The following is a 13,907-nucleotide window of genomic DNA, read 5'->3' on the forward strand; positions in this document are numbered from 1 at the left end:
AAAGATCTACATGATAAAGCTGTTACTAATACAGGGACTGGATAATTTTTTGAAGTCTATTTCTGAGTTTTGTTCTGTAGTTTTGTGGACACAGTTGGAGACCCTGAGAAAGGAATTGAAGGGAAATGAAATAGAATATGCTGTTGCTTGGAGGAACTTAGATCTTTGCCTTGCAGAGTCACATGAAGACTTGTTCTCAACCACTGCACGAAGACACGTTTGGTGGACATCTGAAAGTTGGTTTAGCTCAGATCGCTGCTATGGAAATCACACGAGGAAACCACAGAGACAACAAAGCTGTGATCCGATATTTGCCCTGGCTTTACCATCCTCCTTCTGCAATGCAACAAGGGTGAGAATGCTTTTCTACAAAAAAGCAAAGAGGGCTGGAACACCTCTCCTGTGAGGAAAGACTGATAGTTGGGGTTATTCAACCTGGAAAAGAGAAGGCTCTGGAGACACCTTAGAGCAGCCTTCCAGTACCTGAAGCGGGACTAAAGAAAGCTGGAGAGGGACTTTTTACAAAGGCATGGAGTGATAGGACAAGGGAGAATCGCTTTAAACCGAAAGAGGGTAGATTTAGATTAGATATGAGAAAGAAATTCTTTGCTGTGAGGATGGTGGGGCACTGGAGCAACCTGGTCTAGTGGAAGGTGTCCCTGCCCATGGCAGGGGGGTTGGAACTAGATGATATTTAAGGTTCCTTCCAACCCAAACTGTTCTGTGATTATATAAATACTAAAAGGAGTTGGAAATCTTGACAAAATTCTGTTTTTATTGCCATATTTCATAGATAAGACCAGCAGTAGGGAATGGCGGCAGTGGGACATTGCAACAGCTGGTCAGCAGCTCCCTGATCCTTAACTGAGGAGTTCATCAATGCGGTGTTTAAAGTACATGCCAAATGGAGGGTGGAGCTAACTCCACTGCCTTGACTTGTGTTACCCTGGAAATTAACTTGATTCTCAATCTAGACACTGACAGCAAAAAGCACACAGGTACTTGATCAGTCCTAGAATTATAGATGTTGGGAATTATAGAGAATACAATGAGAAATGTCCTTTGAAATTATGGAGTACAAATGAGTGAGAACTGTAAGTGTAAGTCCATTGATTTGATGATAAAAATATTAACTTCATCTGGTTAAAGTTAGATGAGAGAAATCCTACTCTTGAAGAGATTTTTTTTTTTTTGCCCCTTTTCACTAAGAAATCCTAATCTGCAGTGTTTTACCTTCAACAATAAGGGAGATATACTGTCCCTTGACTTACAATGACAACAAATGAGATGTTTTGAGTGTAGACCATTGGACTGTGTTTCAACAAACCTGTATGTTTTCAGCAAACCTCCCAACTTTGTTCCAGACTGCCTGCCCCAGGATTCCAGGGACTACGCTGCTTCGGCTCCTGCAGATACATCTGCATGTACTTTCATGTAGAGCGTATCTAGTTTTGGAAATACAGAGTTATCATCTCCTTGTGCTTTAGCTTCTCACATGTGAAAAAAGGACTACATGTTCTGAGTTGAAGGTAGTGAATTCCTTTAAGACCCTATAGGTACTTCAGGAAGAGCATATCAGAGTCTATTTAAAAAAAATAATGGAATGCCTCTTTGGGTCTATAAGTCCTTGACAATGACATCAAATTAGAAATGAAAAACAGTAGTGAGAGTGGCCTAGTAAGTAGTGATTTATTGATCAAAAACCAATTATTATTTTCCTGTGCCTATGAATTCAAATAAGTATGTAATCTGAACTTGGTAGCAGCAAGGGGTCAGACAGGATGACACCAGAAGTGGTACTCCTTTTTAGATTATATAAGCACATTGCTTTACAATTAGATGTTGCACGAGATGGTGGATGAATACTAAGGTGTCACAAAAAAAGCATAGACCCTGCCCTCCAAAGCATGCTGTCCAAATGTCCGAGGAGAGGCTAAGGAAAAGAGAAATGAACTCCACTTTACCGATGGAGAAGTGGAACGCAGTGGAAGTAAGGCATGGCACCTGCCTCGGAGCTCTCTGTGGAATGAAGGGTTTCTTGCAGTCACCCTGTCAGTCGTGTGCTGTCCAGGGGAGCTGGGAGGAGCATTTCCACTATGGCAACCCTTCCCATCTGATGTTTTCTCTGTGAAAAATCACTGTGTATGGAATCAGTGAATCTGTGAATATTTTAGCCTTTCATAGAGACTGTTTCTTAGACCCACCAGATATGTTCTGTTGGACTTGTTAATGGTATGTCAAGTCTGCTAAGTTCTGTGTGGTTCTAGTCTTCCCATAAGCTGTATCAATGATCTGTGCTTCCAGCAGACTGAGGGTGCGTCTGCATAGTGTGCATAAGGAGACTCCATATTTTGGGGAAAACCAGAAAACAGCATCATTATAAAATCTGCTCTTTCCTGACAGGCCCAAAGAGTTCATAGAATGTGTCTCTCACATTCGTTTGCTGTCCTGGCTGCTTCTGGGGTCTCTGACACACAATGTTGTCTGTCCAAATTCTCCATCATCTTGCATGCCTATTCCACTGGATGCGGGTTCACAAATTGCTGACCACCTTATTGTTATTCTGATTGGGTTTCCAGAGCAATCAAAGGTAAGGGATTCTGTGTTTTAAGTTGGAGATATGTGATATATTTGCCTTATTATTGCAAACACTTGTTTATTTCTTTGTAAGAAAAAAGGAGGTGTAAAACCTTATTACAACCTGGGATCTAGGGCAAGAAATATCTGTAGTTTTTCTTGCATAGCTGCTTCTTCTTGGGTAGAAACCTGATGATGCAATCACTACAAGTAAGTCTGAGGTTCAACTATTACAAGATATCTCAGCACACGAGTGCGGAAGGAAAAACTGAATTCCAAACTGAAGCTTTAGCAATGACCGTCTCTGTAGCAAATCTCTAGAAAGTTATTTATTCTAGTTGTATAGTAGATAATCTGTAAGTAACTTTATGATCAAAAGTTAATTACACACAGTGATGGTTCAAGCACAGCTGTTTTTCTGAAGATGCTCTGGACAAGAAAAGGTATTGCAAATCATAAACCATTTGTGACAGTATTTTAACACAGAAATAGCAGCACTCTTTGACACCAACCAGGTTTTTATTAGCAACAGAAGCAGAATGATCGCACATTTATATTGTACGTAAAATCCCCCTTTCTTCCCTGTCACCCTGCCAAGACACTGGTGCTTCCCGTTCATTTCTTTGACTCTTTTATTTTGCTCTTCCAAATACCTCTTTCCAGTTACCAAGCAACCATTGCAATGTTTGGTGCAGTCATACCGCCACAGAGCATGAATCACTGCTGCACTTGCAAACTGAGAAAACATCTCTGGCCAGAAGCGTCTTTCTCATAATGAAGTAGTTAATGTCCAGCACTCCTGGAGGCTCAGACATGGTGATATATAACATGTATTAGCAAAGAGCCATGCTTGAGTATGCCAAATGAGTTCTCTGTTAGATTTTCAAAGCTTACTTTCCTTGACTGTCCCAGCAAGGTAGAAATGGATGACATTAACAGAACAGATGTAAGATGATGTATTTTGTAAAATAGCCTTCCTTTCAGGTGATCAGAATCTGAATGAATTACCCCAGCAGCATCTTCGAAATGTAGCCATACATGCCGGGCCTTCCACAGATTGTGGTGGAGTTTTGCATCGAAAAAGTCTCAGAACTAGTCCTGAGTAGCTGTTCTGCAAAACTAACCTCTTTAAAGGGACTGACCTTAATGCCAGACACTAAGATTGCATGGGAGTGTGTGTTTGCAAATGTAGATTTTAATCTGTAAATACAAAAGCAGTTTCTAAACATGGAAATGATGTTATCGAGTGTACTTGACTTACTAGTTCCTAACAGGAGGGAAACTTGGGAAAGTGAGGGGCAAGAGTGCACAGTGGGATGTATGACAGAGGAGTGCTTTGAACGCCTCTGCACTGTATCCCAATACACTTTATTTAAATAAACTTTTTCCTCTGTTTTTACAGACATCTGTTCTGCACATGTGTTCCCTTTTCCATGCATTTATATTTGCTCAGCTCTGGACAGTCTATTGCGAACAAACAGCAGTAGCTCCGACAGTACAGAATCAGAACGAATTTAGCTTTACAGCAATCCTTACAGCCCTGGAGTTCTGGAGCCGAGTGACACCTAGCATCCTACAGCTCATGGCACATAACAAAGTGGTGAGTCAGGTGCTGTGTACAGATTTCATACAGATTAAACCCAGAGGGCTTGGCTTTGTTTCAGTGGAATACATTGAACTATGAATAAAGTTATAAAGCAACTTTGATGCATTTGAGAAATTAAAGGGAAAGCTAATTAGTAGTGGTGTAACCTCTCAGTGGGCCTGAAATAGGATCTAGCCAGCATCTGTCTGAAACAGAATCAAGAGCCAGAGTTACTGCTTGTTGGATTAAGGGCTCTCTGCATCAGGTCTCATTTTATATATCTTCCTGCTCTTTACAGTGGTCCTGTTGTTTCATCTGACTGCCTTACAGGAGGAACTGTTTTAGGGGAATTCTGTGAATATCCATTTGAATTTTTTTTACAACATGATGGTGAAAAAATACACAGATGCTGACACTTGAGTACTCATACCCCATTGGTTGCTTATCGAAAATAAGCTACATAAATATCTCTGGAAACATTTTTGAGTAATGAATGACTTGAAGGAGGTATCTCTGGAGAGAAGTTGTGAAAGGGAAATGTTCACTCTGTCCAGAAATGGTCCAGACCATTTTTTGGAAATAACTTCTAAGCTTTTATTTATGTCAACTACTCATGGCTGTTGGAGCAGCTTTGTACAATAAGAACCTAGAGGAGTTCCAGCAGTGTTCTCATAGGTGCTACCTTTGTTTCTCATTGACTAATGATTCTCTGTACCTTCAGGCTTAGGGTTGAGAGCTTGTTTCTGGTGGGCAAGATGTATTGTGTTTCCCACTTCCCACAAACATGACAGACTTGTCATGACTTGTCAAAACTTTTTAACTTTAACTGAGGTGTTAACTGGCAGCTCTGGCTTTGGACAACCTGCGATTAGCTTTGAGTGAGAAAGATTCTTTACATGTGGCCCAGTCCTCGAAGTCGGGTGCTCTTAAGGTTTGGGATTCTCATTCTTTGGTTGGGGTTTTTCTTCTACTTTAAATGGAGACCTGCTATCTATATGGAAATTATTTCATGTAATTCCTGCTTCCCCATGTGAAACATCTTCCACGCCAGGCAGGTATGGGCCTTTGCCCTTTCAACTGTAATTGCACGGGCTGCACTTGAACGTCTTTGAACCAGTTACTATTCCCTTGTGTCTTGTCCATATCAGGGAAGGACCATCTGAAGCTGTCTTTAAATGATATTTTAGCCTCTGACATCTAGTGAGGTCTCTGTGGTTGACAAGCCACTGTTGGGAACAGTAGTTCATGAAGCTCCATCTGAATGAAAGGGAGAAGCACATAACGCTTCTAACTAGCCAGTTGTGTGGTCAGACACAAAGGCTTCTTGTCAAGCCTGAGGACAAGAATATGACCTGGAAGTCCCAAGTTCCAATCCTTATTCTGAAAGTATCTCATTATGTGGCTTTAGTGCAAGTTACTAAACTCTCTGCCTCAGCTATTGCTCTATGAAATGTAGATAATAATACTTGCCTGTCTCACAGGGGTGTTGAGGTTAATTAGTTAGTGTTTGTAAAGCGCTTTGAAGATGAAAAGCACAATATAAAAGCTAAGTTTCTTATTATTGAGGGGAATTTGCACATTGTTCAGACAGGCACTGTAAATACTGCTGGCTCACGGTGTTTATCTTGTACCAATGAATTTACATAGTATAAAACATAACATGCTGTCTACTACCAAACAACTGATATTTGCATCTGTTGTAATTCATGGTACAAAATAGAAGAATTGTGGAGTAGTTGCCAGTTCAGAATAATAAATTCTCTTTTGATGGGGAGGAAAAAAAAGATGGATTTGGTGTGTATGTTAATTTTAAAAGATTCAGTAAATAAAAATATCAATTTCTGACACACTGATTGATGAGAACTACACAGCAAAGCATGAAAAGGATTTATGAAGTCTGAAGAGAACAAAGCTGAAGGCAACTTGTTTTGATGTGTGATATGAATTAAAATACACCAAGCACTTTGAAATATTTAACAGATAGGTGTTGTCGCATCAGGGGAAAACTAAACAAAGAAAAATGTCCTTTATGTGCTCATGTAATATTTAATCTTATATGTCAGTGGTTAATAAATGCACTAGTGATAAATGAATACTAGTGATTCAGTATAACTCCCATGCAAATACAGGATGATTCTTTTTAGAGACTGTTGGCTTAGCTTACAACACTGTTATGCTGAACACTAATTTGGTTCTATGCTTGATTTTTTTTTTTTCCCCCCCCAAGATGGTGGAAATGGTGTGCCTGCATGTGATTAGTTTGATGGAGGCTTTACAGGAATGCAATTCTACTATCTTTGTAAAGGTAGGCATACCACACTATGAATATTTAGTTAATGATGTTGCCTGTCTATTGTGATTTTTAGACATACTGTCTTCTGCTTCCCCTTTCACTCAAAAAAAGAAAGTGGAAGAAGATGAGGTTTAATGCTGATGCGGAAATAAAACTTAGTAGAGCATAACAAAAAACAAAAACTCTGGCAAGAAGTAAGACCTGACCATAATATCAAATCCAAGTTCTCCAGATTTTTTTTTTGTAAATGAACTTCTGATCTAATTCCTCCTTCCATTGTTGCAGCGGTCTTATTTCTGTGATAGACTCGGCTGGTGTCACTGACTTTGAGAACCTCTAGGTACTGTCTGAATTTTGAGGCATTCTGTAACTTTTAATCATCATAGGTTCCTTTGCAGGTTACCTCACTGTTCTGATCCTTGCCTTCTTTTAGGTTGGTAAGAAAAACTTTGTGGCACAGTGGCTTCCTTGTTATTCTATGCCTAAGTGTCTGACTTAGTCAAATATTATTCAAAAGTGAATCTTCTTCCCCTAGGGTGTGTAACAGGGTATGCTTTTTCTGTATGCTTCATTCATGTAAAATTCTTTTTTTGCAAATCAGTGGTCAGGCTCCTGTGGGTCACCACAGCGTTTTCAGAACAGATTCCCGAAAGACTGAGGTAGGCTTACAAGCATAAATTGATTTTACTAGCCTTTTTTATGTGTTTTCCCACTGCATTATTCTGAAGGGAGTTTTCACATAAAATGTCAACGAATCAAGTTGTTAAACGCACTCTGAATCTAACTGAAATATGTTGGTTTGTATAGTTCTTCTGTTGCCATAAAAGAAACCTCTGACTGTTGTTTTATTCCAGTCGTCTATGGTCAAGCATGAATTGAAAATGAAGCAGCTAAAATTGAAAGTCTTGATGTCAGCTGGCATGAAAGTTTTCACACTCACTGTGAAAATACAGATTTATAGTCAGTAATGACTTGATTCACTACAGAAACTCTGTCACTATGGGGTGTTAAAGTGATTATGGCTGTCCCTGGAAGACATATGGGCTTCTCTTTCAGCCAGTCCAAGATGTCCAGAATTTGACAAGGATAAAGAATGGCTTTAAAGCTGTGAAAAGAGAGGCCTTTGGGGCCAAATTCCTGTCACAATTCAAATGAATGCTTTCAGGGGGTTATATTTGAGAGTATATATCAATAATATGCTAAATCAGGTTAAAATGACATTGTTTCTACTGCAAAATCAAGTGCATAAACCTGTGAAATTCAGAGTTAAGATGCTAAACTTTCTTTCGTGTTCGGTAGATGGGAGATGGAAGAATCAGCGTGACCAAATCCCCTTTACTTAGCCCTGAAGTGAAATTCTGCAGGAATAATATACATACATAATACTATTATAGGATTCATAGTCCCAGGTTACTAATTTTTTTAGAACTAATTAATTGTAAAAAAAATGTATTGTAGATCTCAAAAGTAAATGTCATGATTTGGGGAAATACTTAATGTGTGTTTGAAGTCCTTCAAAGAGTTAGTTTTCACTGAAGGAAAAGATGTAGTGACAGAGATTTTTGTAAACAGAACATTCTTAACACTCTTTTGAAGATTCGTTCAGCAAAATTAATAATTCCCAATGACTCCCTCTTGGAACTGAGTGCAGTAGGACTGGTAAATTGTGACAATTTATCATTCATGTAATTATGTTTAGTACAGTGGTTTTTATTCCACCTAAGGAATCAGGTGCTGCAAAAACTTCATTTCTTAATGAAGTCATTGCATGATTCAACACACATATACTTTTAATACACCACAATGAGAAAGTAGTGCATGTCATGTGATGCCAGGTGGTTTGTGGCATAGCTGTCTTAGGTGGCCGTTTTTCTGTACGACAAGTGAGGGGAAAATAGGCTCTAAAACAAGAGGGAAAGAAAAGATGTAAACAATTCCACTGTCCTTCACTGAAAGAAGAGCTTTCTTTATGCCCGAGATGAGCTTTCTTTATGCCTGAGATAAGCGGTTTTACATCTTGTCCTTCTGCTGGTGCAATGAGGTTTCGTCCTCCTGGTACTGTTTTGGCCTTTGCTATTAAATTTAAACTCACACTGATAGCATTGAGACATGTCTTGATTGCTTCCTATAGTCTTTGTGACATTCCCTTTATTCTCAGAGGATGTTTTTTGGATCTGATGTTAGACTATCTTTACTAATGTAGTGAGGAAAACAAAGTTTCTTTCCTGTGAAAATATTTCAAATGTTATGTATTTGTTCTTCTTTCTAAGTTGGAGTGAGATATGTATATATACATTTACGTAGATGCACACATACCAACATATATATTTAGTTAATTATATATTCCTCTGAGGGAAAGCATTCTGCTTTAGGACGGCTGAAATGAAAGTGTTCAACTTTCCTCCTTTTATTCTATGTGAAAGGAACTGGGAAACTAGCCATAGCAGGACAGTCATTGATGACAGAGACCAGCTCCTTGCTGATCACAACTCTCTGACCATCAGATGTATGTCTGAGGAATCTGGGAGCCTACTACAGTGAAGTGAGCAGTTCGACAAGCCACTGCATGTTTTGCAGAGACCCAGGGATTTTAGGCAGCTCCAGCAGCTGCTGGGTAGAATTCTAGAAAACTGGGCAGGCAGCAGATTTGGGGGGCCAGAAAAGCACAGCGACCAGCCTGTTCTCCAGCATTGTTTCCACCAAAACTTGTGCTGGAATCAACATAATTCTGTTGAAAATATAAACTCAAAAAAAAAAAATTGACAGTGTCTGACAGCAGTCTGTTCTTCCAGCTGTTCTTTCTAACTAACTTGATATATTCTTCATTTGTGAAGACAAGGCTGGCTGGGGATTAGGTAATAAAACTCAAGTGCTTTAAGATAAGTGTCTCCTTGTCTCGTTTATCTAAGTGGCAGCTGCAGCAGTGGAAGGTTTGCTTGCTTGTGCCTGCAGCAGAATGTTCCGTTTCCCTCAATGTGTCCAGACCTAGCAAGACAGAAGTGGCGCTGGAGGGCAACGATCTGTATCTAACCTTAGACCTCTACAATGTAGATATCAGTATGAGCTATTTTCCCTGAGTGCCCTTTATAGTCAGTGGAGATAAACAGGTATTTTTGGACATGATTCATCTTGATCTATTTTAGATACCTGCCTTGGGACAAGATGAACTGAATGCTAGAAGTGATCGATTCTCTCAGCTGACTGTAAAAGGTGTGCAGTGAATTGGTTCAGATGCACAGGGGTACCCTGAGCTTTCTGCCTAGCTTCTCTCCTTGCTTGACATACTTCTGGCACCAGCCCTGTCACCACTGGCTAGCTCCATAAGAACTTCATTAATGCTGGATGAAATTTTCGGTGACTTTTTGTTGATGGCAGCGGGACATGGAGCATGGCTTCTCAGTATGCTTAACTGTTCCCTCTGCTCCAAAAAATACATCAGGACTTGCAGTCAGTGGATCTTATTAAGCACTTCATTAGTGTGAGAGTCCATGGAAGGACGGGCGTTGTCTGCATCTGGCTGCATTTCAGCTGTTTTGGCATTCATCTATCTGTAAGGGCTGAGGTTTGAGTATGGTTCTTCATGTGGCAGACTAAGTAATCAGTCCTGACAGAGCTGCATATGATTCTCCAGCAAAACAGCACTGAAACTGAAACAATTATCATTCCTTGCACAAGGGAAACAGCACTTTATCTAATATTGTCAATAGTGATTAGGTTTAACTTGCAGCTCCCAGTAGCATAATTGGCAAATTGCAAGTTTTAATGCCATTTGGAGGAACATTTTAGAACAATAACCTCAGTGGTTAAATTGATATTGGAGAACATGAATACCTTTGCTAGAATTGCTGTTCTGTCTACCATAGGCTTGTCATGTTATGCTTACTCAGAAATAAAAGTTCTGTGAATAACAGGAGACTGAAATACAGATCAATCCAATCATGGGTGACATGCGCAAACTTCCTCACCTTGTTGTTCTAGATAGTTAAGAGCTTTTGCCCGTGCTCCCAGGCCTACAGGTCACATTCTGCAGTGAAGCACTGATGTGAGTAGTGGCTTATAAAAGAATAGTTACCATTTAAATATCTGGCCTATGATTAGGAATTGCTGCAGCATGTTTGTTCAGTTCTTGATCTCTACCTCGCCATGCAGAATGCTTACGGTATTTGTTCCAGTATTGCTCACTGGCACATACAGAAACACCCTCATAAGGAAAATAAGAAGTGATTTCCTTTAACAAGTTTTTATTCTGTACTCTCATCGTTGCCTTAAACAAGGTAATCAGTAATTGCTACTGGTGATTCATCAAGCTACAAACAAGAGAAGTTGGCTTCTTTACCTCTGAGAGTTACCTGCCCCAAAACATATGCATCATTTAAGAATAACCATATTTTCAGAGTTGTGGTTCAGGCTATGTCCATTTGGACAGCAAAATGCATTAGATATACCCTTCTGTCTCTCAGTAACTGGAGCATGTCTACAGTCACTTGTGTAATAACAAAATACACCTCTCATCTTACAGCTCATACCTATGTGGTTGCCAATGATACAGTCAAATCTAAAGGTAAGTTGTTTCTAGTACCTTCTCCTTTTAATCTTAGTGATGTGGTCTCATTGTAGCGTGTCCAGGTGCACTGGATGGCTCAGCACTGAAGGTCTCAGGTGTGAGCGTACACAGAGCATCATCAGCTAAGATACTTGTCCTGTAATCGGTACAGCTCTCCCTTTCCCTTCTGAAACACTTTCCTCTAACCAGGTTCTGCGGCAGGGCCTTTCTTCCCTGTTCACTGAGATTGGTTGTTCCCTGTGCTGTGGTTTTCTTGATGTCTTAGGCTTGAGAGCCCCCTGGCAAATCAGGATTGGGACTCTTGACCCAGGAGATGGATTTTGGTTCTATAGCAGATATTGTGGGCCTGCTTGCTTGGGTAAAACTGTGCCAGCTGGCCCTGTTTGTAAGAGAGAGCAAGGTGGATCAGTGTGGTTTACCAGTCAAGAGAATTTTGGTGATGAGAATAAAAGTGTTGGAGTTAGTCTCAGTAAGGAGTTGTTTCTGTCAGCATGTTTGCCTTTCATGGCAATGCTACAGAGCCGGATGTGGAAGAAATGTGACATTGGGGCAGTGGAGGAACTTTCCCTGGCCAACAACCAGTACCTTTCACAGTGCTCTATTAATGTGTGTATTAAAGGAATGAAACTGAATGTTTTGCATTATTTCAACAGCATTTATCTGCTGGACTCCAGCTACGCCTCCAAGCCATCCAGAGCAATGTCAACCATCACAGCCTAAGGATGTTACAGGGGTCAGGACAAATGAATAATAGCTCATCTGTGCTCCGCAAATGGCTACAGTGTACTCAGTTTAAAATGGCTCAAGTGGAAATTCAGTCGTCAGAAGCTGCTTCTCAATTTTATCCTTTATGATTCATGTAGTTTGTTCCAAATGTTCGTTTTTAGCCTAGCAATAACAGGGTTAGAGCTGTAAAAGACCTTTTGTATAAATCAGCACACAGAGTATGTACTGTATCTATACTTTTTAGCCTAGGGCAGATTGTGGAAAAGCTTAGAATGGGTGAAGCTAAGAGCCTGATCCTGCCGGTCTTCAATTACACTTACTCAGGATCAACAGGTTCTCAAGTCTGCATTCATAAGCATTGTACATATCTCTCGGATCATTGAAATATCCTGTTCTTAAATGTTTCTTTACATTATTTTTGAAGCTAAGACAAAAATCACTTTTCTTTAACTTCTATTTTTTTTAAAAATAGAGTTATGAGTACTCACAAACATGTGGAAGTGCTATGTTGCTATTTTTTGATGATAACAAAAGAAAACAAGGTTTTTAGGAACCTTTATAGGAGTTTTTTTTGGGAGGGTGTCTTTTTTTTTTAGATTCAGAGCTGGCAATGCAATAAAACGTGTCGCTATAGAACAGTGATGTTCTAATGAGGCTTTTTGTCATCGTCATCTTCTGGGAAAACAGCAGCTTGTAAGGAGAGTTATTATAAAGTGCACTTAGAAATTAGGTTGTTAAACTGTGCCAATTCATTTGCCTTTTTCTTGAGTACTGTTTTCCAAAACTGCCAAGTCTGATTTATTGTTTTTTGAAATACTGCTTGTAATTCATTGATTCTGTGCTGCTCTTTGTACATTTCATAGAAGCCTCTTTAATTTTGTGACTACCGTATTGTATTCTTCTGTCAATACTTGTATACAGTGCAATTAAAAATGGATATCCCAGACCGATTCTTATTAATGTCTACAGAAATTATGTTGCAGACTTCAAGAGGAACATGACTGGGCCTGAACTTTTGCATAATGATATTTACAAATCGCTACGTTTGTGTACTGTTATATTAAACATGATGTTTAATAACAGATGGATTTTAATATCATTAAGGGACTCAGCCAAAGCCCATTGGAATCTAAGTATACTCAATTAATTCAGTGGATTTTACATAAAATCTTGAGCGCACCATAATTTACCACCTCTTGTAATGAATACTTTAATCTGTGCAATCACAGTTGTATTTTATGTATTTATTCCTGTAATGCACTGATTAGAAGAACAAAAACCACACATTGAAGTTGTGTATTAGAATGCTATTAAATTCCTAGTCTTTATTACCATTCTCAGAATCAATATTTTTCCTCCTTACTTATGTAGAAGTGGAAGGGTATACCTGTAAAGAACTGCTTGAGTACATTGCAGTTGTTGTGGAGGATCAATCCTTCCTTAGTGCATTTACCAAAGAAAAAGTGGAAATGTTTGCAGATATGCCATTAAAGTACCATTATGCTTTAAATGCTCCACCCCCCCCCCAAAAAAAAAAAAACAAAACCACACCCAAAAACCTAATCAACCAAATGAAAGTCAGTAAGGCATGTGCTGGCTTGTTTAAACAATGCCCCTCTGTTTGTTTTCACTGGAGAGAAACTTATTTGGCTTTCCTTCCTTCCCAGATTCTCTCATTAATGTAGTCTAAGCTTAACCTAGACAGGTCTATCCAAAAGATAATCTAAGACTCATCATGAGCTGTTTAATTGTAACTAGCTTTGCTTGTAGTTGCTTGAGGTGAGTGACTTGCATCTGACAGTGCGCAGAGTTTTTTGAGTTTCTGGAAAACATTTCCGTCTTAATGTGAAGATTATTAAGAGATCCACCAGATGATAATTTCTTAGTGTTTCAGGGACTGATTTTTGTCATGCTGATTTGAGATTGCACAGACCTGCATGCATTGATAAGGGAGGGATTCTTCCAAATTTCCATGGTGGTAAGTGAGGGAAATGGCGTTCTTTTACCAGCTTTTGACTGAGTATGGGGAAGAAAGAACAAAAGTGATATAGAACGGAATATACATGTTCCTATCCCTTCCTTTTTCCGCTCACTTGTCACTTACTGATCAGCCAATAGTCATTACATAATCACAGAATGGTTGAGGTTGGAAGGGACCTCTG

At 39.4% G+C, this 13,907-nt stretch overlaps 1 protein-coding gene across 12 annotated transcripts in view; it reads left to right on the forward strand.

Annotated features, from left to right (window-relative positions):
- Window positions 1-13,060, forward strand: part of UNC79 (unc-79 subunit of NALCN channel complex) — a 119,279-nt gene extending 106,219 nt beyond the window's left edge. For 10 of the 12 annotated variants that reach the window (XM_075426263.1, XM_075426265.1, XM_075426266.1 and 7 more), the window contains 6 exons: window positions 177-352; window positions 2,404-2,590; window positions 3,980-4,177; window positions 6,390-6,467; window positions 10,975-11,016; window positions 11,673-13,060. In XM_075426263.1, the coding sequence (XP_075282378.1) occupies window positions 177-352; window positions 2,404-2,590; window positions 3,980-4,177; window positions 6,390-6,467; window positions 10,975-11,016; window positions 11,673-11,873 (882 nt within the window). In that variant the 3' untranslated portion in view covers window positions 11,874-13,060. The other 2 variants (XR_012764537.1, XM_075426271.1) reach the window with 2 other exon arrangements.
- Window positions 13,061-13,907: the final 847 nt, after the last annotated feature.

The sequence above is a fragment of the Opisthocomus hoazin genome, chromosome 7, assembly GCF_030867145.1.
Source record: "Opisthocomus hoazin isolate bOpiHoa1 chromosome 7, bOpiHoa1.hap1, whole genome shotgun sequence".
In the NCBI taxonomy this organism is placed as follows: domain Eukaryota; kingdom Metazoa; phylum Chordata; class Aves; order Opisthocomiformes; family Opisthocomidae; genus Opisthocomus; species Opisthocomus hoazin.